At 40.2% G+C, this 24,391-nt stretch overlaps 1 protein-coding gene across 1 annotated transcript; it reads left to right on the plus strand.

Moving 5' to 3' along the window:
• The first annotated feature begins 125 nt into the window (after window positions 1-125).
• Window positions 126-22,234, plus strand: gabrd (gamma-aminobutyric acid type A receptor subunit delta). The gene is made up of 9 exons (XM_061673367.1): window positions 126-552; window positions 12,595-12,710; window positions 15,005-15,072; window positions 16,280-16,500; window positions 16,948-17,030; window positions 18,056-18,193; window positions 18,602-18,757; window positions 19,808-20,019; window positions 21,322-22,234. The coding sequence occupies exons 1-9, from the start codon at window positions 485-487 to the stop codon at window positions 21,640-21,642; spliced, it is 1,383 nt and encodes a 460-aa protein (XP_061529351.1). The 5' UTR covers window positions 126-484; the 3' UTR covers window positions 21,643-22,234.
• The last annotated feature ends 2,157 nt before the right edge of the window (window positions 22,235-24,391 follow it).

Consider the following 24,391-nt stretch of genomic DNA (forward strand, 5'->3'; position numbering starts at 1 on the left):
CATATGATTTGTGTATATACGACATTACATAATGCTGTATTATAATATCCAAAAGTTCCATATTTGTGTCTATGTGGCCAGATTGAGTGTGGTGTTAAGACGCCAAGCCAGGGAGGGGAGAACAACAGATTAGTGAGTCTCTCTCTCGCTTTCACTCTCTCTCTTTCAGCCTGGCGCTGGAGAACAGGAGGAGGAGGCTGCACCGCGCTGCTGCCGGATCGGTTCGTTTCGGTTTGGAGCTGGACTTTTGCGCTTTTCCTCCAGTGCGCCTTTTCCTTGTGCGCCCTCGGACAACATGGTGTCATCATCGCCATCATCATGACTATTTCTATCGTTTTCATCAGCATCAGACGCGCACTTTTACTTTGTTGTTCCTCGCATCATTGGATCACAAGGAAAGCTCCTTAAAATAACATTTACAAAGCTCTGGCATCGTTTTCCGCTGAGATTTTATTGGTCGTTGTTATTTTAAGTACGTGTGAAGATGGATCTGTCAAATATCCTGCTCAGCACTCTGGCTCTGCTCCTTGTCGGAGGGGATCTCTTCACCAGGTGAGATGAGCATTAATTTTACAGGTGTTCAGTTATTATTTGAGCTGTGGGTGGGAGAGTTTGCTGTTTTCTGTTAGCACAGAGTGCGTCAATTATTCAATATGTGGGAAAAGTTGGACACAACCTAGCAGAAAGCAAAGCAATGCATATGAGATGAGAACATTTTGACCCTAGTGAAGATAAGCGGAACGGAAAATGAATGAATGAATGAATATATATATATATATATATATATATATATATATATATATATATATATATATAAAACGTTTACACACCCCTGTTGAAATTCCAGGTTTTTGTGATTTAAAGAAATGAGACAAATAAAAAATCTCAAAACAGTATATCATGTACAACTTCATTGAAAAAAAAAAAAGGAAAAAAAAAAATATATATATAATATATATATAATATATATATATATATATATATATATATATATATATATATAGTCGAGAGGGGAAGTAAAACAACAAAAAACACGTGAGAACATGGTTGCACACATTATAAATGATGGGATGTGTTTGTGTTCAGAATTATGCAGCCATCTTAAAACTCATGCTAAATGTGATTTAGCACACACCTGCCACAATTTAAAGTGTTTCTGATGATCCGTAAATAAAGTTTAGATGTTCTAGTAAGTTTTTGCTGACATGTTTTTGCTTTCTAGCAGAAGCCTGAAGGTTTTGTGCTAACACTTCTATTTGGAACTGTTCATAATTCCCTCCACCTTGACTAAGTCCCTGTTCCAGCTGGGGGGAAAAACAGCCCGAAATCATGAGTCACTGGTATGGTATGATGTTCTTTTGGTGATGAGCAGTCTTGTGTTTGCACCAAACATAAAATTTCGAAGTATAGCCTAAAAGTTCACCCTAGGTTTCAGTGAACCATAACCCATGTATCCACATATCTTTTTGTCAAAATTGTAACTTTTTGGCCATAATTCCGAAAGGTATTTTTGCTGCAAACACATGACTGCTCATCACCAAAAGAACATCATACCTACAGTGAAGCATGGTGGTGGCAGCATCATACTATATGGCTGTAGCTTTCTTTTCAACAATTGAGTCGTACAGGTTAGAGGTTTAACATTAATTAATTAAAGTTTTGATAGGAATCCCCTTGTTGTTGTTTTTTATATCACAAAACCAGGCATTTAAACAGATGTGTAGACTTTTTATATCCACTGTATGCATATAGTATGAATGTGAACAAAAAGCAAGAATAGGCGTGACACACGCACACACACATTATACCGTGTATCATATACTGTCCTGTCATAACTGTCATTTGTACCTTTAATTTAACTCACTTGCACAAAAGTACCAGCAGTGTGCTTTACTTCTGTGCCAATGGACTCAATGACACAATTTGCATAATGCATATGCATAGAAGGAGGTGACTTGTTTGTTATGGAGATGAATGTCAAATGAGGTGGGCAGGTGCACCTGTGTGTGGCGGCTCACAATGTCACTTGACGTCCACCCGCACATCCGGACCTGGTCAATAGGAGTCAAACATTTGGTGATGGAAAAGAACACGCCTCTATCGTGTAAATAGCTCACTGGAGGTTTCACAACTTTACCTGATTGGAAGACATGTGCTGAGTTGAGAAATGAACGGGTTATATTCGAACCTGAAGGTACCATAGGCACCAAACTAGAGCCCTACCAAGGTGTAAATACAGCATCTTTATATTTACAACATATTTGCAGCTATGGCCTCGTGTGCCCCTCGTGAGACTAGATGATTGCTGCAAATATGTTAAAAACGGTGAACCTTGTTAAAGCCAATGACACCATATATGAGGTACTTTTATTGCACTCCCATGTCTTATTAGTTTGAATTTACATAAATGTGTTCTTAAGACATCCTGGACACAAACCAGGATGGTCTTGTCAGATGGGTAAGCGTATGTCCGTGAGATTTAATGAAAATCATGTACTACTGGTCTATGTCAGCTATATAATTCAACAGCAGCACCAAATTGCTGTTTTATTCTACATTGAATGACCCAGCATAACATCACATGCTGTAAGAGAGTACTTCAAAAAACAATCTGATCTAAGCCCTCACGAGAGCCAAATTCTTGGAATAAAAAAAACAATCAATTGAGCTGCAATTTCCCCATAGGGTCGCATAATGAATTGTGTCAAGGGCCTCATACAGTATTTGGTTGAATTTGGTCAAAACACTGCTTTTGGCCTTTTGGCTGTTTCGCTGTCAGTTGATCTTTTGTTTATTTCTTTCCTCGCTCCATCCAGTCACGATATTATTTTCTTCCCAGTACAATGCAGTGTAGGCTGTGCTTCTTCCACCTCATTTTGTGTCAACTCTCTTGCTCGCGGACACACACGCTTAACGTTGCAGCCTGCCCGCCTCACTACAACCGCCCACCCATCTGAGAAAATAATGACTCCCTCTCGCTCCTCCGTTCCACCAAAGTTGCTTGTGGCTAAAGTTAGGCCATTGCCACCTTTTGCTATCCAGGTTGGTCTTTGCTGATGAGCTGTCACTCTAACCTTTTGATTCACCACCCCAAGTCTGCATCTAATAATAGATTATTCATGTTGGATGATGCAAGGAATATTGCGGGAGAGAACAGAATCTGGAGAGATAGTTCAGAGTACATTATCCATGTTAAATCAGTGCAGCACATGATCATGAGAAATATCAGTAGACAGGTGAGGATGTGATTGATGTTGGTTATACTGTAGAATAGCTTTATGATGCCCCCCCCCCCCCTCCCCCCTCCCCTCCTCATCATATTGCCGTGTCTCTGGTGAAGGCATGGCAGTGTAGATGCTTTACAGGGCTACGGATGTACACCAGAACAGCAAAAAATAGGAGACAGCAAAGAGCATTTCATCGGATTTAACAGGTTTTAACAGGTTTTGACTCTACGGAGAACTGTGGGATGACCAATCAGAGCAAAATGCTGTAAGCTGATCATCAAGCAGACACACAATATTTTCAGCCAGGAGCTTTTTGCTTCATGTTTATTGTAGTCAATTTGGCTTCTGTGTTCTTTATCATAAATGTATATACCGTATGTATCTCAGTGTTATGGTAATATATGATCTATTTAGGCAAGAGTGGGTATCAGGGAAGAACCAAATTCCCAATTTCAGTCTTGAGCCGAAAAAGTTTGCAAACCCCGATATACAAGAAACTTAGAGGTCCAATAAACAAGCAATGTGTGCGAATTGTAAAATATTATATCCGGATTTGATGCCGTGATCAGTGTTTCAAGTTTAAAAATAGATATTTTGATTGTGGCTTAGTTACCGTAATTTCTCATGTATAATGCGCACCCATGGATAATACGCACCCCCAAAATTGACCTAAAAATTCTGGAAAACCCTTCTCCCCTTGTATAATGCATTTTTACAACCCCAATTCCAATGAAGTTGGGACGTTGTGTTAAACATAAAAACAGAATACAATGATTTGCAAATCATGTTCAACCTATATTTAATTGAATACACAACAAAGACAATATATTTAAAGTTCAAACTGATAAACTTGATTGTTTTTAGCAAATAATCATTAAGTTAGAATTTTATGGCTCCAACACGTTTCAAAAACACTGGGACCGGTGGCAAAAAAACAAGTTGTGGAATGCTGATCAAACACTTGTTTGGAACATCCCACAGGTGAACAGGCTAATTGGGAACAGGTGGGTGCCATGATTGGGTAGAAAAGGAGGTTCCCTGAATTGCTCAGTCATTCACAAGCAAAGATGGGGCGAGGTTCACCTCTTTGTGAACAAGTGCGTGAGAAAAGAGTCGAACAGTTTCAGGACAATGTTCCTCAACGTACAATTGCAAGGAATTCAGGGATTTCATCATTTATGGTCCATAATATCATCAAAAGGTTCAGAGAATCTGGAGAATTCACTGCATGTAAGCGGCAAGGCCGAAAATCAACAATGAATGCCGTGACCTTCGATCCCTCAGGCGGCACTGCATCAAAAACCAACATCAATGTGTAAAAGATATCACCACATGGACTCAGGAACACTTCAGAAAACCAATGTCAGTAAATACAGTTCAGCGCTACATCCGTAAGTGCGACTTAAAACTCTACTATGCAAAGCAAAAGCCATTTATCAACAACCCAGAAAGCCGCCGGCTTCTCTGGGCCCAAGCTCATCTAAGATGACTGATGCAAAGTGGAAAAGTGTTCTGTGGTCCAACGAGTCCACATTTCAAATTGTTTTTGGAAATTGTGGATGTAGTGTCCTCCGGGCCAAAGAGGAAAATAACTTTCCGGACTGTTATGGATGCCAAGTTCAAAAGCCAGCATCTGTGATGGTATGGGGCTGTGTTAGTGCCAATGGCATTGGTAACTTACACATCTGTGAAGGCACCATTAATGCTGAAAGGTACATACAGGTTTTGGAGAAACATATGCTGCCATCCAAGCAATGTCTTTTTCATGGACGCCCTTGCTTATTTCAGCAAGACAATGCAAAACCACATTCTGCACTTGTTACAATAGCGTGGCTTTGTAGTAAAAGAGTGCGGGTACGAGACTGGCCTGCCTGCAGTCCAGACCTGTCTTCCATTGAAAATGTGTGGCACATTATGAAGCGTAAAATACGACAACGGAGACCTCGGACTGTTGAACAGCTGAAGCTGTACATCGAGCAAGAATGGGAATGAATTCCACCTACAAAGCTTCAACAATTACTGTCCTCAGTTCCCAAACGTTTATTGAATGTTGTTAAAAGAAAAGGTGACGTAACACAGTGGTAAACATGACCCTGTCACAGCTTTTTTGGAACGTGATTATTTGCTAAAAACAATCAGGTTTATCAGTTTGAACATGAAATAGCTTGTCTTTGTCGTGTATTCAATTAAATATGGGTTCAACATGATTTGCAAATCATTAGATCTAGTTTTTATTTATGTTTAACACAACGTCCTAACTTCATTGGAATTGGGGCTGTACAATGCATGATTTTGCTTCTACCCATATGATCAAAACATAAAGTATCTGCATTTTATTTAATTTTAGTTTTTTCAAAGAATTATTCTGAAGTTAAGCACTTCATTTGAACACGTAATACTTTCTTTTTATTTACTTGCTCTTCTCTTACAATTTACAGCCCTACTTTTAATTAGTAATTGAGAAAACACATAGTTGTGCTCATATGTTTGATTACCCGGGGAGAATTTGTAAGATGGGTACAATTTTTTCAAGAAAACATGAAGGGCCAGGTGAAACACATTTAATTTTATTTTAATGGGATTCCAATTAAACTCTCAAGCATTTCAGAAAAGCATTATCATCAAACAAAACATAACCATAAAGAAATTAATGATGGTTGTTGTTCATCCATCCATCCATTTTCTTTACCGCTTCTCCTCACTGGGGTCGCGGGCATGCTGGAGCCTATCTGGGCAGCAGGCGGGGTACACCCTGAACTGAGTGCCAGCTAATCGCAGGGCACATAGAAAGAAACAACCATTCGCACTCACATTCACACCTACGGGCAATTTAGAGTCTTCAATCAACCTACCACGCATGTTTTTGGGATGTGGGAGGAAACCGGAGTGCCCGGAAAAAAACCCACGCAGGCACGGGAAGAACAAGCAAACTCCACACAGGCGGGGACGGGGATTGAACCCCGGTCCTCAGAACTGTGAGGCAGACGCTCTAACCAGTCATGCACCGTTCCACCGGTTGTTGTTCAGTCAAGAGCGTGCAAAATCCTCTCGGACCCTCCACATCCCGGTCACCGGCTCTTCCGGCTCCTTCCCTCAGGTAGGCGCTACCGATCAATGCAAACTAGAACTAGTAGACATTCCAACAGCTTCTTCCCTCTTGCAATATACTTCTTAAACAGCTAACCTACAAATTTATTGCAACATGCTGCCAATTTTTTTGTCTGAGTTTGCTGTCACATTTCTGTCGGGCCAATTCTATATTACTCACTCACTCCCTCACTGTAGTAGTCTCGCCACGCTGCACTATTTGCATATCTGTTGTTGACCAATACTGGCCACTCATGCCAGAGTAGCATCTGCTCCATTTGCACACTGATTGAGGAGTATTTGCAACATTTGCACAATCAACATTGTCCCAGATTATCGCGCTACTCGCTTGAAGTCTTGGCGCCCTTTGCACAATGGTCAATGCACCGGACTATTGCTATATTTGTCTGCTCTAAGTGCTAAAGGACTCTGCATCTTTTTGCACAAATGTAAAAAAAAAAAAAATAATAATTTGTATCGGCATTAGCAGATAACTAGCGACCCTTTATTGCTCAGTGATTGTTTTTCTCAATGTCTTTATGTCTCCAAAGTGTTCTCTGTCAATTGACTGTCTGTTGTCGTACTAGAGCGGCTCCAATTACCGGAGACAAATTCCTTGTGTTTTTTGGCAAATAAAGATGATTCTGCTTCTGATTCTGATCAGTCATATTTAAAAAAACAATATTTCACAAATTCTGCCAGGGTATGTAAACTTATGAGCGCAACTGTACATATTATGCAGTCATACGTACACCTGTCACATCGGAATGAAAGTGTACGCTAAACATTTTTCATAGCCTCTAGGTGGCGCTGGCATATTATAATGAAAGTGTACACCTTTCTCATAACATCTATCTGGCGGCGGCATATTGAAATGAACGTGTACCGCTTTTTCATACCCTCTAGATGGCGCCATATATTTATACAATGGCAAAGTTTTGTTTTTTTTTTTAATTATTTTCCCCTATACCTATGTATAATGAGCTCCAGTCATTTTTGACTTTTTTTTTTTTGGGGGGGGGGGGGGGGGGGAAGGATGTGCATTATACACAAGAAAATACAGTAATTCATCAGTTAGCCAAATTATGTTAAACACAAACATTTCTAGGAAGGTTGCAAGTGGTGGTGCAAAAGCCAAAGTAGCAACATTCTGGGGTGGCTATTGATTTGGGCGCCCACCAACAACCCCCCGCCCCCTGTAGATGAATGGATTTGCAATGTAAAGTTGCCCCTTACGTTTTTTTGGGGGACCGGTTTTGATTGGCGAAACATTTTGGGCAGTACCCACCCCTCCTGTTGCAGCATGTCAATTCACAATCCCTAAATTAATAGGCTGACTCACCCATCTGTTATAGTGCAGTATTGGGCACGAAAGTTCACTCTGCTTTTTTTGAAGGAGCCCTGGCGCATCTCCCCCGTGCTGCCGCTTGTCCAAGCAACCATACGTGTTAAATATGTCCATGTTTTGGAGGACACGCAGGACACAACTCCTCGCGCACTTTAAACAAACCGTCAGTGATTATTTTTAGGTATAAAAATCGCTGTTGTTTGTGTACTTTTGTAGACCTTGCATGCATTGCGGTATGCAATGCTGAATTTTCTTCCATAATAAGGACGTTAATCATTTTCATTTAAGTGTGTTTATATCACCTGTAGTTTGTTGAATGTGTGTCTTAAGTAACTGTCAATTTCAATTTTTGTTGTAGGTTAACATGTAACCGTGACTGTGACTTGTGTGCGATCCTGGTGAGACTATCGCTTATTAAGCAGAGGTTTGCATTAGCTGGCCTGTCAGCGGGCTATGCAAGCATGCTCTTCCGAGTAACATGACATTTTCTCCTCCTTCTACATCTTGGAGGAGTCGGCGGTGCCAAGACACTATTTGCGGTGTCCGCACGATCTGCAGTGCGCTTATGCAATAAGCTACGCTACACTAGTACTTATCCCTAACGTTAACCTTATTCACAGCAGACTTTTCGTGTCAGGAATCGCATCGGTACATATGTATTTTGTCCTTTTCGTCCTACTGTTGTTGTCGTAGCTCGCTATCAAAGATGGCCGACCTGTCGCGCATGCAGACCTCAGATAGTGCAGGCACCCATGGTGCCATGATGGTTTGACCCCAAACTAGCTCCAATATTGCTCAAACCATCATGTAATTAACCCGTAGTTCTGCTAGTAGATATCACAGCACACATAGGGAGACCGCTATCCTGATTTTCGGGTTTGGTCACCTGATGGTCACAATGCAAGCGCGAGGGCGCTTGTGACATCAATTTCATTTGCCAGCAGAGGGTGATATTGCCCAACATGGCTGGCCCCTGGGATTGATGAAATATGTATTTAGCTGTTTCATTTCTCTTCCACAAATGCAATATTACTCAGAATAATATGTTTAAACTAGTGTGGGCACATAAAACATATTTTATTCTTGACCAATAAGATTTTGCGTTTCCTTCTCCTTTCATGGCGAACAATCTGTGGAAGTGCCACAAAGTTCTGTCTGCCATCGAGTGGTGAACGGCGTAACTACAACTTATAATTCATCGTGGATGGTGGAGGATGCATTTTTACAATGTTAAAAAAATGAATTGAAGGGTCATTCTTCTCTGGCTGCTGTGAAGGGACTTGCAGGTTTTTCATTTCTTGGCACCTTTCAGGATTCTTGTCGATGTAAAAATAAAAGCTGTGATGCTGTGATTGAAGTCTAAATATGAATATTATATGAGAAAGTACATACCTTCCAGGCAGCATTTTTTTTGGCCTTCATAACATACTACTACTAAAAATAATAATGTGCTAATCTTGGTAATAATACAAAAAAAAAACTATGTATAATATATACACTTGATCCCACTTTACAGCAGATAATTGTTTTTGACCAAGGATAGGACATGATTCTTTTTTACAAGCAAATGTCTGAATTGTCAACTTAGACATTTTTAAGTAGTCCAAGTTTCAGTCCAGGGTGAACCGTGCCTCTCGCCCAAATAGGCTACTCGACCCAAAGACGACAAGCGGTATGGAAAATGTACGGATGGATGACGTTTCACTGCAAACACTTTCGGTTTATGGGAATACCATTGGAAAAGTTTCAATAGCCCCATCAGCCAGTTTGTTCACATTTTTGTTTTGTTGCTATTGTCAATGCCTTTGAGATAAGCGTAAAACTCTTCAAAGAAAAGTCTGAAGTCTACATTTAATTGTTTCCACATGATCTTTTCCTACATTTCCTTCCTGAGAGGTAGACAAATATGCTGCAATCAACATATCAAATGCCTCTAAGAGATACATTTGAGTGCAGAAACGTTATTTGTAATGTGCTTTATTAAAAGGGTGCCGTTTTTTTTTTTTTTTTAATTGAGCTAGTAGTAACATTTAAATGCCAAACATCTGAAACGTTACTGGAGCACTTATTTATTTTATACATACATACCGTAGAAGTAGCTTTTTAGCGACATACACACGTTTTTTTTTTTTTTGATTCATGCAATTGGATTATTTATTCATTTGCACACTGCTCAACTAACTGCCAATAAAATTAAAGCGTGTCTCCAAGTGAGGATCAGGGCCCTGCTTTTGTGTTACGAGATGCGCCGCCGTCTACAGTAAATCTAATTAGGTCTCAAAGCTTTCGCTGTACTGCACATCAAATTCATTCAAAGATGTTGGCTGACACACCGAGACGGGGGTGAAGATCCCGGCGTTGAAAGAGAGCAAGAGGGGAAGAGAGGAAATCGACTCTCTGAATTGTTTGTCACGGATGGAAGGGTGCAAACGTTTAATGCGACTCCCCTGGAGAGCAAATGTGTCTTTGAAGAGCATCTACGTGTATTCCCTTTTGCTCAGGTTTGAACACGCCTTCTCATGCTATTAAAGGATGTTGAAGGTTTAATTTGAAATCTGCTCCTGTGTACACAAAATAATTTTAGCTTTTGCACTTTGTTCTCATATGGAAACTGAGCCATGAAACCAAAACCTAACCAGGATTGTTTTGGCCATTGTTACACCCCTAATGGAGATATGTTTACTATTGATTTTTTTTGTTTTGTTTCATTTCTAAAATACAGTAGGTTGAATCTTTTCTTTTTAGGAACATGGAACATAAATTTATTTTTTTAAATTTTTATTTCAAGAAATTAAGGATGCAAACAAGTGCAACGATAGGAGTTTGAACACTTGGAATTATAAGGCTAAAAAAAACAGTTTAACAGTTATTTGTTTGCGGTGCACTGATTTTCTTGTTCGTGTAATGTCGTTTCAAAGAAGTTAGCAATTTTGATGTACTGTACCAAATGTTTTTGTACTGAAAACAAATAAAATCAAAACAAATAATAATCTGAAACTTTAAAGTGACAGAAACCCATTCCCAAACCTTATTCGTAGTTATTGTATAGCAAACCATTCAGTGAAGTCGGCTGACATTGTGAATGAATTTTTGAACTGGCCAGGTCTGAAATGTAAAATTGGAAAATACATCTTTTATTTTTTCATATCTCTGCTAGATTCGAGTTTGTCTTTGTCAAGTGTCAATAATGATGAGCCGCAGTAGATGCACGAGAAAAACTGGTGGCTCGTGCCATTGACAGCTATAGAAGGCAAATATCCATGTTAAATGGCGGGGATGCTGGCAGTGATGGATTATAATACATTGTTAGCATAATAGCACAATTGCCCAAGTCATTTTTAACACGAAGTCACAAATTGAATGAAAAATACCTATGATCTTGTTAAAAAAGTAGTTTTTTCTTTATGTCTATGGGGATTCTCAGTCATCCAGGTCATGCCAATCTGCAAATCTTGACTCTTCTTCTTCTTCTTCTTAAATTTGTTGTGTTTTTTCTCGTTTTCCACAAACATTCAAATGTGACCTTGGCAATGACATGCAGCATGAAGTACCTTTGATCCCAGTTCAATTGCTCCTTACGAGTTGATCTTGGCCCGTTTGACCTTGTCGTGTCATAACACTCTCCTGTCGAGGAAAAAAAGAAAAGAAACATGCTTCATTTCCACATTTAGAAGTGACCATTTTGTGAACACAATCCAGGAGTCACACAGTGATGAATTAATTTGCACAATGATCCCATTTATTTCAGACATGGCAGTGATTGCCAAGCTAAAAATACCGCTGCTGCTGCTGCTGATACAAAATGGCTTCACTCAGGGAATGATGGTAGGAGGAATACCATTTCAGTTGCTGTTCACGTGGATGAATGATTCCAGATACTTTCTCTCTATGCCTTTATAAAATGGGAAAGTCACGCTTGCATGTAGCTGCAGGTGCAATGCTGCGAAGGTGCCTTTCATCAAACGTTACGACCTTCTCCCAAAGGTCACAGCGTGGTTTTGCATTCGATGAAGGCCCCATGCATCTATTTCACTGTCAATGCCGACACGGGGCGCTCTGCCTGTTATGAATGTCAGCCTTACGTTCTCTTGCATTTATTTTCTGCAAGTCGTCTTGTATTAAAGTCAATCTGCGGTGAAAGGTCTTCGCATTGAGTGAAAACTCATTATTGACTATGTGCCTCTCGTGACAGGGTGGAGGAGACTTGACATTCTGTCAAGTGCAATAAGATGCAGAGTGTGCTGTTTATATGCAGGAGACGTGGCGTCCCTCTTCATAGGATTCAAGTTTTAGGAGTGCAAAACTGTCACCTAGTGGTGTTGCAGCTGTACTGCGCTAAAATGGCTTACCGTAACTGGTATCTGACTGTGTGTGAGCGAACATGTTCTGTGAATCTATTGAATGGAAGATGTACAGAAATTACAGTACAGTATATTTTATGAAGCAAATATATGACCAAAGTATAGCATTATTATAATGGCTAACACATTTAGAAAAGAATGTTAAAATAAAAGAAAAACATGTAGAATTGTAAACAATTTGACATGGCTGAAATGATGAATTTCTAAGCATTTCAACGTGTGCCCTATAAAATGTAAAGTTGAATATTTCAATTTCAAAGTTTTTTTTTTTTTCAATGTAATAAGGATTTAAAAAAAAAAAAACACACACACAAAACAGATCAACGTTTCAGAGCGGTTACATCTTTAAATCCAACTGCAGGGGGAAAATATACAGTTGCTATATGATCAGACAGACGGACATCCAAAAAGGAGCACTTGAAGTCAGAACGGAATGTAAAAATCCCCCAAAACCTGACGAACTTCAGCTTTATTATTTGTTTTTCTTGTAAGCAGTTTTTTCTTTTTTTTTCAGACGTGAGTGAAAAACTATTCAAGTTTGCTGTGTTTGCTCTTTCTTTATCTCCTTCAGGGCCATGCTGAGTGACATTGGGGACTACGTAGGTACAGACATTGAAATATCCTGGTTGCCTAATCTGGACGAGCTCATGAAAGGCTATGCCAGAAACTTTCGCCCTGGGATAGGAGGTGAGTATGAGATCTACTCCTCGTGGCATTGGATTGCATTTCATCCCCCGACATTTACAGCCATCCTTAGCGTCATTTAAATTGAGATATTCTAACGTGCATATTTTTTAAGGAAGATTATTCGGTGAGATGCATTCCTTACACCTTCTGTGTTTAGTGGACATAAAAAAGTGGATACAGTGTTGTTGAGGATAAGAGAAATGCACTTTTGTTAAGAATGGCTGCAAGATGCGAACCGTCCAATGACCACACAGATAGATTTCTCAATCTCACAGCTTAACTCAGTCGTGCAAAGGTGGACATGTGGGGCATGTGCTGCACAGTGACCATCGTCATGCAGTATCCTGTGCTCAATGCAGATTGATGAATGGAACATTACAAATACTGCAAATATTTGAAAAAATCAATAAAATGAAGCAGTGTTCTACGGCGCTGACCATTCAGGAATCAAGTCTGTTGTCTACTGCCATTCCCCTCATTCAAGTCACATACGGTAGCTAATCTAGAACTCCATGTCACAAACACAGATTCACAAATATAGATTGCTTTGGAACATGATACGGACATAATATTCATGATACCAATAATGCAAGGGTGTCCAAACATTTTCCTCCAAAGACCACATGCAGAAAAATCCAAGAATGCAAGTGCCACTTGCCTTTAATTTATTTAAGCACGGTAACGCAATCTACCAAGCAAGTTTACTGTACATTGTCTATAAATTGTAGTTATTAAAAAAAACAAAAAACAAACTTGAGAATAGATCCACCCCTGCATTGTCTTAATCTCTACGTTTATTACCAAAACATTTTGCAATCTCGAGTATTTTTTCTAAGATCATGAACTAGACCTTGACAAGGAGCAGAAAGAGGACAAAACGATTTTTGCTTATTAACTGTATTCACCGTAATGAAGAGAAATGTTACTATTTTAGTTGCAAATAGTTTATTTGCATTTTGCATATCGTTAACCAAATATAAATGTAAAAAGTACCAATGTGCTTGCTAAAAAAATATTTTTCCTTCTGTCTGTGTAGATTGTCATTCATCCAGGTCAGAGTAATCCAGAAAAGTTGAACCGTGGCAACTGGACTCTAGTTGTTTGTTGAATTTGTTGTGGTTTTTTAAAAATGTTTTCTGAACATGTCAAAACATGACTTGGTAATCATGCAATTAGGCTGACAATATCTAGAAAAAGCTGGATATTAACAATCTTTTTGGTAGTAGTAGTAGTTATAGTTGTAGTAATCTTGAATGGGGATTGTGAGCGTTGCAACCCCTCCACTTGTTTGACACTCACACCTTTCACACTGCCCTCCCACCATTAAAAAAAAAAAAAAAAAAAGTGATGCAGGCCATGTCAAATGTTATTTTGAGTATATGCCACACGCCGTTAAAAAAAGGAAGGCGGACTGCAAATGGCCCCCGGGCCTTAGTTTGGACACCCCTGCAATCATGGAATGCAAAAAGACGCAACAAGGATATGTTGTTATGATGGCGTATATCTTCGAATGCAGGCACGGCACACGGAGCCACCAAGTGGTGCTCAAGCACCTGTCCTTTTGACCTGGATGAGGAAACTGCCCTTTCTGGGTTCAGGACAAAAGGACAGGTGCTTGAGCACCACCTGTTGGCTATGTGTGCGCACGTGCCGGATCCAGTAAAAGCTTGAGTCTGTGCAGAAATGCAAATCTTTCCAGTGAATGCATCGCAGCACTACGCTCTCCTCTGATGACCTTGACATGTACAGTGTAAATCACCTCAAAGCACACATGCAGTGTCTGCCCACTGGAGTTTGACTTGCCATTAACAATTGCCGGAAGGAAAGCGTTGGATGGTGGGGAACGGCTACGTATGATTCCATAATGTTCAGCCTACATGGCCTCTCTGTTATGCATCGCTGAGCTCCCCCGCTAGTTTGTGCCGTCGAGGCTCGCGGGCGTGCTCCATGCTAATCATATGGCAAACTGCAGAGTGCGGACCCAGCCATGTGTGTGTGTGTGTGTGTGTGTGTTTGTATACTGTATGTGTGGGATTGCATGGACGCCAGCAGAAGCTTGCCCCGTGTGAGCCCATGAAAGCTCAGCGGTGTTTATGGCGGCCCGTGGTGTGATGTGACACTGGATGGTTCGACTGGATAATGCCTAATCAAAAAGCCTAATAAAAGTGTTGGAGATGTGGGAGGGAAATACATGTGTGATGTAGTAGTGTGTGCGTGTGTTTGTGTGTATATGTATGTGTCTGCGTGCATATGTGTGTATGTTTGCTTTTCTCTTCTCACTTCTCCCCCCGCAGGTCCACCCGTGAACGTGGCCATGGCGATCGAAGTGGCCAGCATCGATCACATCTCTGAAGCCAACATGGTAAAGTTGAGCCATTCCCTGGAAAAAAAATCAACCCACAGCAAAGACCACAAATTTTCTATTTTCGTAATCCCGATTTATCCTTCTTGAGGGCTTGGAAGCAGATAGCGTGGATACATTTGACAGATTGCCACATTGTTGTTTCATCACTTAATACGTTGAGTGGTAAAAAAAAGAAGTCAAATCTGTTTGAAGAACTGCATTCATACTGGGATTTTATTTTATTGTGTGCATAATAACTGATCACAGTGCTAGTATTTAAGTCATAGGCAGTGGCGGTGCTGCCTTGAATGGTGCTCTGTGCGATGCCCCCTCGAGGGTGCCCCCCTGGCCACCTGGGAGGGGAGGAGGGAAGCATCCCCCCCCCCCCCCCCTTTCCTCAAAAATAAACAAATGACATGTTCGAATTAAGCAAATTCAAATGATTTTTTTTTCAGTGTACATGCATCAAATAGCAACTGGAAAAGATAACCCAAAAACACTCCAAATCAAAATGACTTCTTGTGTCCCTTTGTGCATGTGTTTTTGAGCCTTTCTTTTTGGATCTATTAATAATAGACAACTACATTTCTGGTTGCTAAGTTAAGATGGCTTTGGGTCAGAATGCAAAAATATGCCACCCAGACAACTGTATACTACTACTACTACTACTACTACAAGTTCTTCTTATTATTTGCCAAACATATATGTTCACCAGGATGAACAGTCCTGCAAATGATGGTGAGTTTTTATTTCAATATGAGAAAACCCTCAAAATGGTATATAATGATGAAGAAACATCACAATTTCAAGAAGGTCCTGGAAGGCTTTTTTTGTGACTTTTTATGACTTATTTCAATATTAGGTACCGTGTCACAAAAAGTCTTGTTTTGTACAGTGTTCCCCTGCTATTTGTGACAGAGCACTGCAACAATCCGTGAGTAAATGACACCCCCTCAAAATATTTATAGTTGCCTAGAAATGCCACAAGATGGAGGCAAAGCACAGCTATTATCAAAATGAAGCTCTTCAACACACTTGAACATTGTTTTAGGTAAGTTTCCAAAAATAACGGGGGTAGGTTTTAGGGTTCACTGTGACATTTTTAATTCAACGATCATCCTAACAAAAAAGGGTTAAGCTGCATAAATTGTTTTAACAACTCTTCTTTATAGTTTGTTGGTGCGTCCATGACTCAGCCTTCATGTTTGTGTGTGGTTGTTGGCAGGAGTACACCATGACCGTGTTCCTGCGGCAGAGCTGGCACGATGACCGCCTGTCCTACAACCACACCAACAAGACGCTGGGATTGGACAGCCGCTTCGTAGACAAGCTTTGGCTGCCCGACACCTTCATCGTCAACGCCAAATCGGCTTGGTTCCACGACGTTACTGTGGAGAACAAACTGATACGCCTGCAGCCCAATGGCGTCATTCTATACAGCAGCCGGTACGGGCAGCATGTTGACCATGAAACAAGTTGAGGTGTTGATAATGTCGGCTTTATTTCTCCGCTTTCAAATGTTTACACTTGAGAAAAAGTCAGTGCACCGACATCTCCTATTTACTGCGCCTCATTATTCATGCCATGAGAGGGGCATAAACACAGTTTCTATGGTAACCTCTGAAGATTTAACTCATTCATCTTGAAGCGGTGGCAGCTTCTGCAACAGTAACGCTGCAGAACCTTACCACTGTCATGAAAGATGCACACGATTTGAGAAGCTGAGAAAATCAAACGCCGTTTTAACGTTGGACTGACTTTTTGTCTTTGAAAAAACTACAAATGTGTGATGGCTGCGGCAGCATTTGATAGTCTTTCATTTGGTGTAAAAATGTAACAATTATTGCGAATCGCTATCAGGTTGTTGATTAATAGAGGCACTATCCTCCACAGAATTACCTCAACTGTGGCATGTGACATGGACCTGACAAAGTACCCCATGGATGAACAGGAGTGTATGCTTGACCTGGAAAGCTGTAAGCTGCAAATTAAATGCTTTTTTAAAAATTTGCCTATATATTTTCATTTACACATCTTAAAAGGTTCAACTATTGTCTGCATTTATGTCATGGCGGTTCTGTGGCATCGGATGTGATAGGTCACCTTGGGCAAATATAATTAAAAATAAGAAAAATACTTAGTAGGACAAGTAGAACAGGGTCCAAACTGTGGCGTGTGCACTCCTGAGGGTACTCAAAGACGTTCCAGCGGGTCCATGAGGTTAAAAATGTATTTGGTGAAATAAGTATAGATTTTGAGGCGGCCCTTAGTCTCTGGTTTACGATCCAGACATACGACATTATGAGGTTACAAATGGCACGCGGCATAAAAATACATTGTTGCACGACACAAGAAGCCAAGCTCAGTTGCCACAATATTTACACTTTTTTATTTGATAGTTTGAACTTACATGTAAAAGTGTTGATCATACAAATATTTACTGTAAATATGACTTTACTACTGGGTTAGTGATAGACTGTGGCGCGTTCTGACTTGAAAAATCGTTACCATCGCTGCCATACGAATGGAACGCCGATGTTAACCAAGATACATTGTTTGTTTAAAGTGTTCCCCCCCCCCCCACACACAAAATAAAAACGTTTAATGTGAATGTTTCCCCAACAGAATTTATTTTTAACTCAAAAACACGTGAGTAAAATTTTTTAACTCATTTACTGATTTTCTTATTTCCACAACCACTAGTTAACAGGGGTTGAACCGATTAGTCGACTAGTCTATTAGTCGACTTTAGTACTCTGCATCAACGATTAAAGCTTGAAGTTGACTAATCTCGATTCGTGTGGTTTTGACATCCCATCTTCCAATTGGCCAATTTACAGAGGACGCTCGACTTGCCCTTTTGCTTGCGTTGACGAACTAATATATCATATAATAATAAGACAACAAGACCTAAGGAGGGTTAATCCACACAATGCAACTGGCCAGAATTGCTAAATTCTTTACCAAGTGATATATTTGTTTATCTTTTGTTCTTTTTTAGATGGTTATTCCTCAGAGGATATTGTGTATCACTGGTCGGAAAGCCAGAGGCACATTCATGGCCTGGACAAACTGGAACTCTCACAATTCACCATCACATCCTATCGGTTTGTCACGGAGATGATGAATTTCAAATCTGGTGAGTTTCCATCTCAGTCAAGGGTGATTTTTTTGGAGTGTTTTATGCATTTAGTAGTGCTTTGAGTCTCTCCTTTTGAAGTGAGATATTCTTTTGATAGAGTCCTTTTTAATGTTGTATTCTATGTACAGAAGGAATGTTTGAGGCCTGGCTCGGTGCTGAGCCACATAGGAGGATTAGGATAGCAGCTCCAGTACAGTACATAGCACGAAAGCTGCAGTCTGCAACATATCTTAAGATCTCACCAATTAAAGCTTTGACTCCACACACAAACAACCAGGCTGAAAATTCCCAGGCATCAGCATGTCTGAAGAACAGCTGTATTTCAACTCATAAGACGTTTTCAAAACTGATAATTACACTCTTCAAAAAAATGCAGTTAACAACTGGTTGTCCTTTTCTTCTCAGCGGGAAGATTTCCAAGGCTCAGCCTTCGCTTCGAGCTGAGACGTAACCGGGGAGTGTACATCATCCAGTCATACATGCCTTCCATATTACTGGTTGCCATGTCATGGGTCTCCTTTTGGATCAGCCAATCAGCAGTCCCTGCTCGTGTATCCTTAGGTTGGTATTGGACAAGTCAACAAAAAAAGATTGGTTCAATATTTTACTGGCAGTTTAAAGGACATGACACACAATGATGTACACACCATTAGTTTTCCCATTCATTAATAATTCACTCAGTACCCAATATCTATTTGATAGACAGTATCGAGCTACACTACAGTACCTTGAAAACCGCGCATATGATACAGTGACTTACAGGTTTTTTGTTAAGTACAGTTCGATCGTATTTAATTTTTGAGTACAATACATTTGCATTACAATGTTTGAACTGCTCGTTTCTAAACATTGTGGTGCAATTTGCATTTCACGTGTTTTATGTTATGGCACAATGACGACTTGGATTTTGCATCATTTGTTTTTTATTTGATCAATGTCAGTTGTGAAATACATTTAAGTGACTCACACATGGTCTTTGTGGCGCAAGCTGGTTGCAGAGCACTGCTGATAAACAACGGCTGGCTCATCCGATGATGGACCTCCAAACATGCGTTCAGTCATATGCACAATATTCTGATTAAATTACTTGTATTGGATTTGTTTCATACATAAAAAAACATGCTCTCCCACAAAGCGTGTTGAAGTGGTGGGCACTTAAATTAAATGAACAATTATTAAAAATAATTAAAGTAAGACGCATCACGTAAAAACTACCTTGTTTTTAGACAATTGTCACTCGTTTCAAGCTAATGTTTTACCTGAAATAAGTAGAGCAAAAATTAGTCACACCTTTTTGGGCTTTTTACGCACACATGAGCTGCTGTCAGAGCTGTCTGAAGTCATTACGGAAGAATGCGTTTACACTGAAGTTCTGCAAGCCAGGCGCATAAAGAAAAGACTTGAGAGAGAGAAAGAGAAAACTACCCTAAGTTTCTTGCAAAAGGAATTTCATACTTGAAAGTTGCACATCTCACTCAGGAGCAAAGTGTTTCTCAAGCTGATCCTACTTTAGCTGCCAGTCGAAGAAAACAATAAGTTCAAAACCTAGCTGATGTACATTTGACACAGGTCAAATATCTATCATCAACACGTCATGTTTTGGCCTAACAGGTATCACGACCGTTCTCACCATGACCACGTTGATGGTGAGCGCCCGCTCCTCCCTGCCTCGTGCATCAGCCATCAAGGCGCTGGACGTCTACTTCTGGATCTGCTACGTGTTTGTGTTCGCTGCACTAATCGAGTACGCCTTCGCTCATTACAATGCTGACTACAGACTCAAAGAGAAAGCCAAGGTGAAGGCCAACAAGCTCGGTTCTGAGGTGAGGAACCCATTCCTGTTCTATTTTAGCCTATCGGCTGCTGACTGCTGTAGGCAGTATTGTGAGCAATGAGTAGTCCTGGCTTTTAAATCACAGCGCTGTCAGACATCTAACCTTCCGATCTTCAGCACCGCTATGGAATTCCATAACCCATAATGGGTAAATAGAAGATTTCCTTGTAGGGAGTAATATAACTTTATTATTCTGTTTCCGGTGGAACGGTGGACAACTGGTTAGCACATCTGCCTCACAGTTCTGAGGACCGATGTTCAAAGCCTGGCCTCGCCTGGGTGGAGTTTGCATGTTCTCCCACATCCCTCCAATGCCTTTAGGAAAAGTTAATTTCTGACATACATTTCTGAAGTTAATATGCAATAGCTTAACCCAATAAACTAAAAAATTAAAACAGTCACAAATTGGATTAGTATCTAATTGTATACTTTCATAGATACCAGATATCTTTTTCCAGAACTGCTCCAAAATAAATGGCATACTTCCTTGTCCTTTGCCTGCATAAAGTCATTGAAATTTGTTAAGTAATTCATCAATCAGCACCAACATTGTCAAAGATCCCAAGAAATTAATGATTCTCAAAGTAGTATGCGGGTTCCCTCTCGTAGTGTGCAAAAGAATTGCTGCCAAACTACAGTTTAGTTGTATTTAACTTTTAAATTGAATACATTTGCGCTAAAACATTTTATTTATTTATTTAGTTTTTATTTACAGCACATTTTAATGAAATCATTATTTAAAAAATGTTTTGTTTTTTTCTACCTATATTTAAGTCCAGTGTTTATGTTCAAACTGTGCAAAATGACACAGTGGCTTACAATAACATTGAATATACTTGTTAGGATTAAAACCTCGGTCTCATTTTTTATTTACATTTAGGCATTCTGCGCGACTGTATTTAATGTTGTTTCATTGCGGTACATGAATAGTTCAGAATTTTTTGAGGTTGTACTTTTTCTAGGTGGTAGTAAAAAGTGAAGTAAGTTGCAATTCCACCCACCCAAAAAATAACCGAAAATTTCGTAAACAAATTCTCAGTTCTTTATTAACGGGACAGGCAACGCTTTCACCTTCATTTGAATGCTGAATATCAAACAACTGTAACAAAAACAAAGTTAACCACTGTTAATATTAAGATGTACAAAAAATAATTTATAATATAAAGTTATGTGCAACTTTAGGGGTCATGTCAATTATACTGCTCTAGGTGCATAAACAATAGCTAGGATTCAGACTATTTTGTCTTTGTCCTCAGAGATTGTTTACAAACGTCTCTGTGTGTCCTTGCAGTCCATCGTGAAGAACGGCAAACAGGCCATGGTTCTGTTCTCCCTATCTGTCACCGGTATGAACCAGGGCGTGGTCATTTCCAACCGCCACAGCCGAGCGCAGCGTTCCAGCAGCGAGATCCCGGGGGAGGCTGTCTCCGAAGAATCCGAGTCCAGGAGGAGGTCCAGACAGACGAAAGATAGCGAGGAAGAAAAGAAGTGTTGTTCCAAGTGCGTTTGCAAGCCCATTGACGCCGACACCATCGACATCTACGCCAGGGCCGTGTTCCCTTTTACCTTCGCCGTGGTCAATGTGATCTACTGGGTGGCGTATACCATGTGAGAGGGAAGAACAAGAACTTGGATGCCGAAGGCTGCCATCCAGGAAGGACTGTATATATATACAATACTGCTGGAGCTGTGCCACTTCAACGTTGGCAGCTGAAACACACTGCAGGAGACACTAAAATGACTTGAGAGGGAATGATGTGTTCCAGCCTGTGAAAATGGAAGGGAAATTGTGACCTTCAAATCTAAACACAAACAGACGTGTAATGCAAGTATGCAATGTCACATGGTCCTGGACAGCTTTAATAAGTGCATCACCCTGCTCGTGCACCTGCAATGGTGACCCCCCCACATACACATACAGTATAAACGCTTAGACCTGCAAGCCACCATCTGAAGTGGGCCGCGTGTTATCGAAACGCCAACCGAGCAAGTACAAGATGAAGTGTTCCTACTACTGCATGGCTGATAACTCTCTCACTCTCTTCTTGCGCCATCACTAACCTGCCCTTTTGCGGCTTATCCCCGTTGTCGTCTGCCACCTGTTTCCTTCCCAACTAACGTTTTTGTTTTGGCGCTGTCTAAAGTGTCTTATCTCATTTTTCAAGTTCTGCCAGTTTCCTCGCCATTAAAGGACTTCTTCCACCGTTGGTCTCAGTATGCGTGCATATCCAAAAACGTGAAAAAAAAGACTATGGGGTATATTCCCCCGTGTACTTCAGTCAAAAAAGGTGTGCAGCGCCGCGCTTCTCGAGATGCACAGGTCAGAGCTCCCTTGCTCTGGGAGGGCGGCGAGTGGCGTGTTGAGGTTCCCACACAGTAATATTTTCAAATTTATTGTATTTTACTGTTTGCAGGAAGCCCTCTCACCCAATGCCAGCTGGGATTGGTTCCCAGATGGACTGTAGAGAATGAAGGAATAGATGAATCAACTCGGTGAATTACGTTTGTCTACAGTATATACCTCAGTACGTTAAAACATTTTGTTTTTTTTAGTTGTGATTGTGATTTATTGGAAATGCAGTTTGAGAGAAAAGATGTGAGAGGGGACAGAAATGAGAACCCATGCAATACTCAAAACAAAATGCCCTTTTTATCATAACAAAAATACCCACAAAAATAAAATGTAATTTCCATTTTGACATAGTTGAATAAGAGTGAGGAACATTTGCTAAATTTGAACTGTAATTTCATCTTTATTTGCCTTCAAACATTGTATCCATCACTTCAGTCATGCATTATTTCTGCATCTAGACTGGCCTCTTGCCCTTACCCAAAAGTCACGCCACCCTATGTGAGCAGTCTGTTGCTTTTTATTGTTGTGCCATGTGACAAGATTTCTGTTTGCGGCTTGATATGCGGATTTCAGTGCATTTATATTTTGTTGTTGCAAACTTCCTATACTTTGTCGCATAATGCTGTTTCAAATTGGAAATCCATCACATGGAGTCTCTTGGCATATTGATTAGGCCTACATGGGTCTTGTGCTGGTTAGAGGGACAATTCATGCAAATTTGTTAAACCTTGTTAAAGGTCATCAATGTCAATAACCCATGACTCAAAACTAACACATAAGTAGTGTAACACATTACAATTCAGAGACAGTGAGTTTGAAATGTAACACTACTTTCAAACAACAGCAGCTGGTGAAATATTACATTTTGGAGGGTACACTGCTGCAAACCATCTGAAACTAATCCACATTCTGATTAATATTCCAGCATACCCCAACATTCTGGCAATAGCTGCTCGGTGGTCTATCCACATGTTTCTTTCCCCTTGTTAGACCAGGCTTTGCAGGGTGTTGAGGCTAATGAAGGCTGTCGTTATCAGATCTGTCAATTTGTGGAGATAGCTGCTTTCTGACAGCTGCTGACCCAACTTCTCCCAGGAAGCTAACTTTGCCCCAGCCCAGGAGAGATGACATCATGACAGATGACAATCAAAAGGCGAGGGCATTTTTTTTTTATCGGCTACACGATGGCACCGATAGCATGGAGACACATGCGCACGGATTCTCGACATACCTTTTGAACACACGTGCGCCTCATTCCACGGGTGTTGGGAGGTGGCTGTCACTTACAACCCCAATTCCATTGAAGTTGGGACGTTGTGTTAAACATAAATTTGCAAATCATGTTCGACCTATATTTAATAGAATACACAACAAAGACAAGGTATTTAATGTTCAACCTGATAACCTTTATTGTTTTTAGCAAATAATTATTAACTTGGAATTTTCATGGACACACGACAAGGCTAAAAATAAACCAGCTTTTTGATTCAAATATACTGTGCACGATGGCGACGTAAATGTCTTTCGCGGAGCCGATTCATTGATCGGATCGGCGAATTATGACGTTAAAGCCGATCAAGCATAAAATGCTAATTATCGGCCGATACCGATAAGGCCGATAAAACCGGTGTAAAGTCTACTTTTTAATGGACTTGAAGACAAAAGTGCAAGCAGAAAAGCCCCTCAAACAAGCAGCAAATGAAGCTACTTCTGGACCTAACTACATTATTTAATGGATTACTTTCAAGATTCCTGGCTAGCATTATCGGCAACAGCATCTAGTATATATATATATATGTATATGTATATGTATATATATACTTGAGCCAAAAATAAACAAGTGAATAGACATGGAGCCATAAACGATTAATACACTGATCATCAGAAAAAAAAAAGACATTTGCAGTTTTGCACATTATGGATAGTTGATATTTCAGTTATTAATGCTTAATAAATATAATTACATAACCTTCATTCTCCTGGGTAACAGACTGAAAACAGAAACACC

The sequence above is a fragment of the Phycodurus eques genome, chromosome 1 (assembly GCF_024500275.1).
Source record: "Phycodurus eques isolate BA_2022a chromosome 1, UOR_Pequ_1.1, whole genome shotgun sequence".
Taxonomy (NCBI): Eukaryota; Metazoa; Chordata; class Actinopteri; order Syngnathiformes; family Syngnathidae; genus Phycodurus; species Phycodurus eques.

What these genes read in the sequence shown, in the direction of transcription:
- gabrd (XM_061673367.1), top strand. Translation starts at nt 485, where the DNA reads ATGGATCTGTCAAATATCCTGCTCAGCACTCTGGCTCTGCTCCTTGTC. An exon ending in GGAGGGGATCTCTTCACCAG is followed by an intron (nt 553 to 12,594) that starts GTGAGATGAGCA and finishes TATCTCCTTCAG; the next exon opens with GGCCATGCTGAGTGACATTG. An exon ending in TATGCTTGACCTGGAAAGCT is followed by an intron (nt 17,031 to 18,055) that starts GTAAGCTGCAAA and finishes GTTCTTTTTTAG; the next exon opens with ATGGTTATTCCTCAGAGGAT.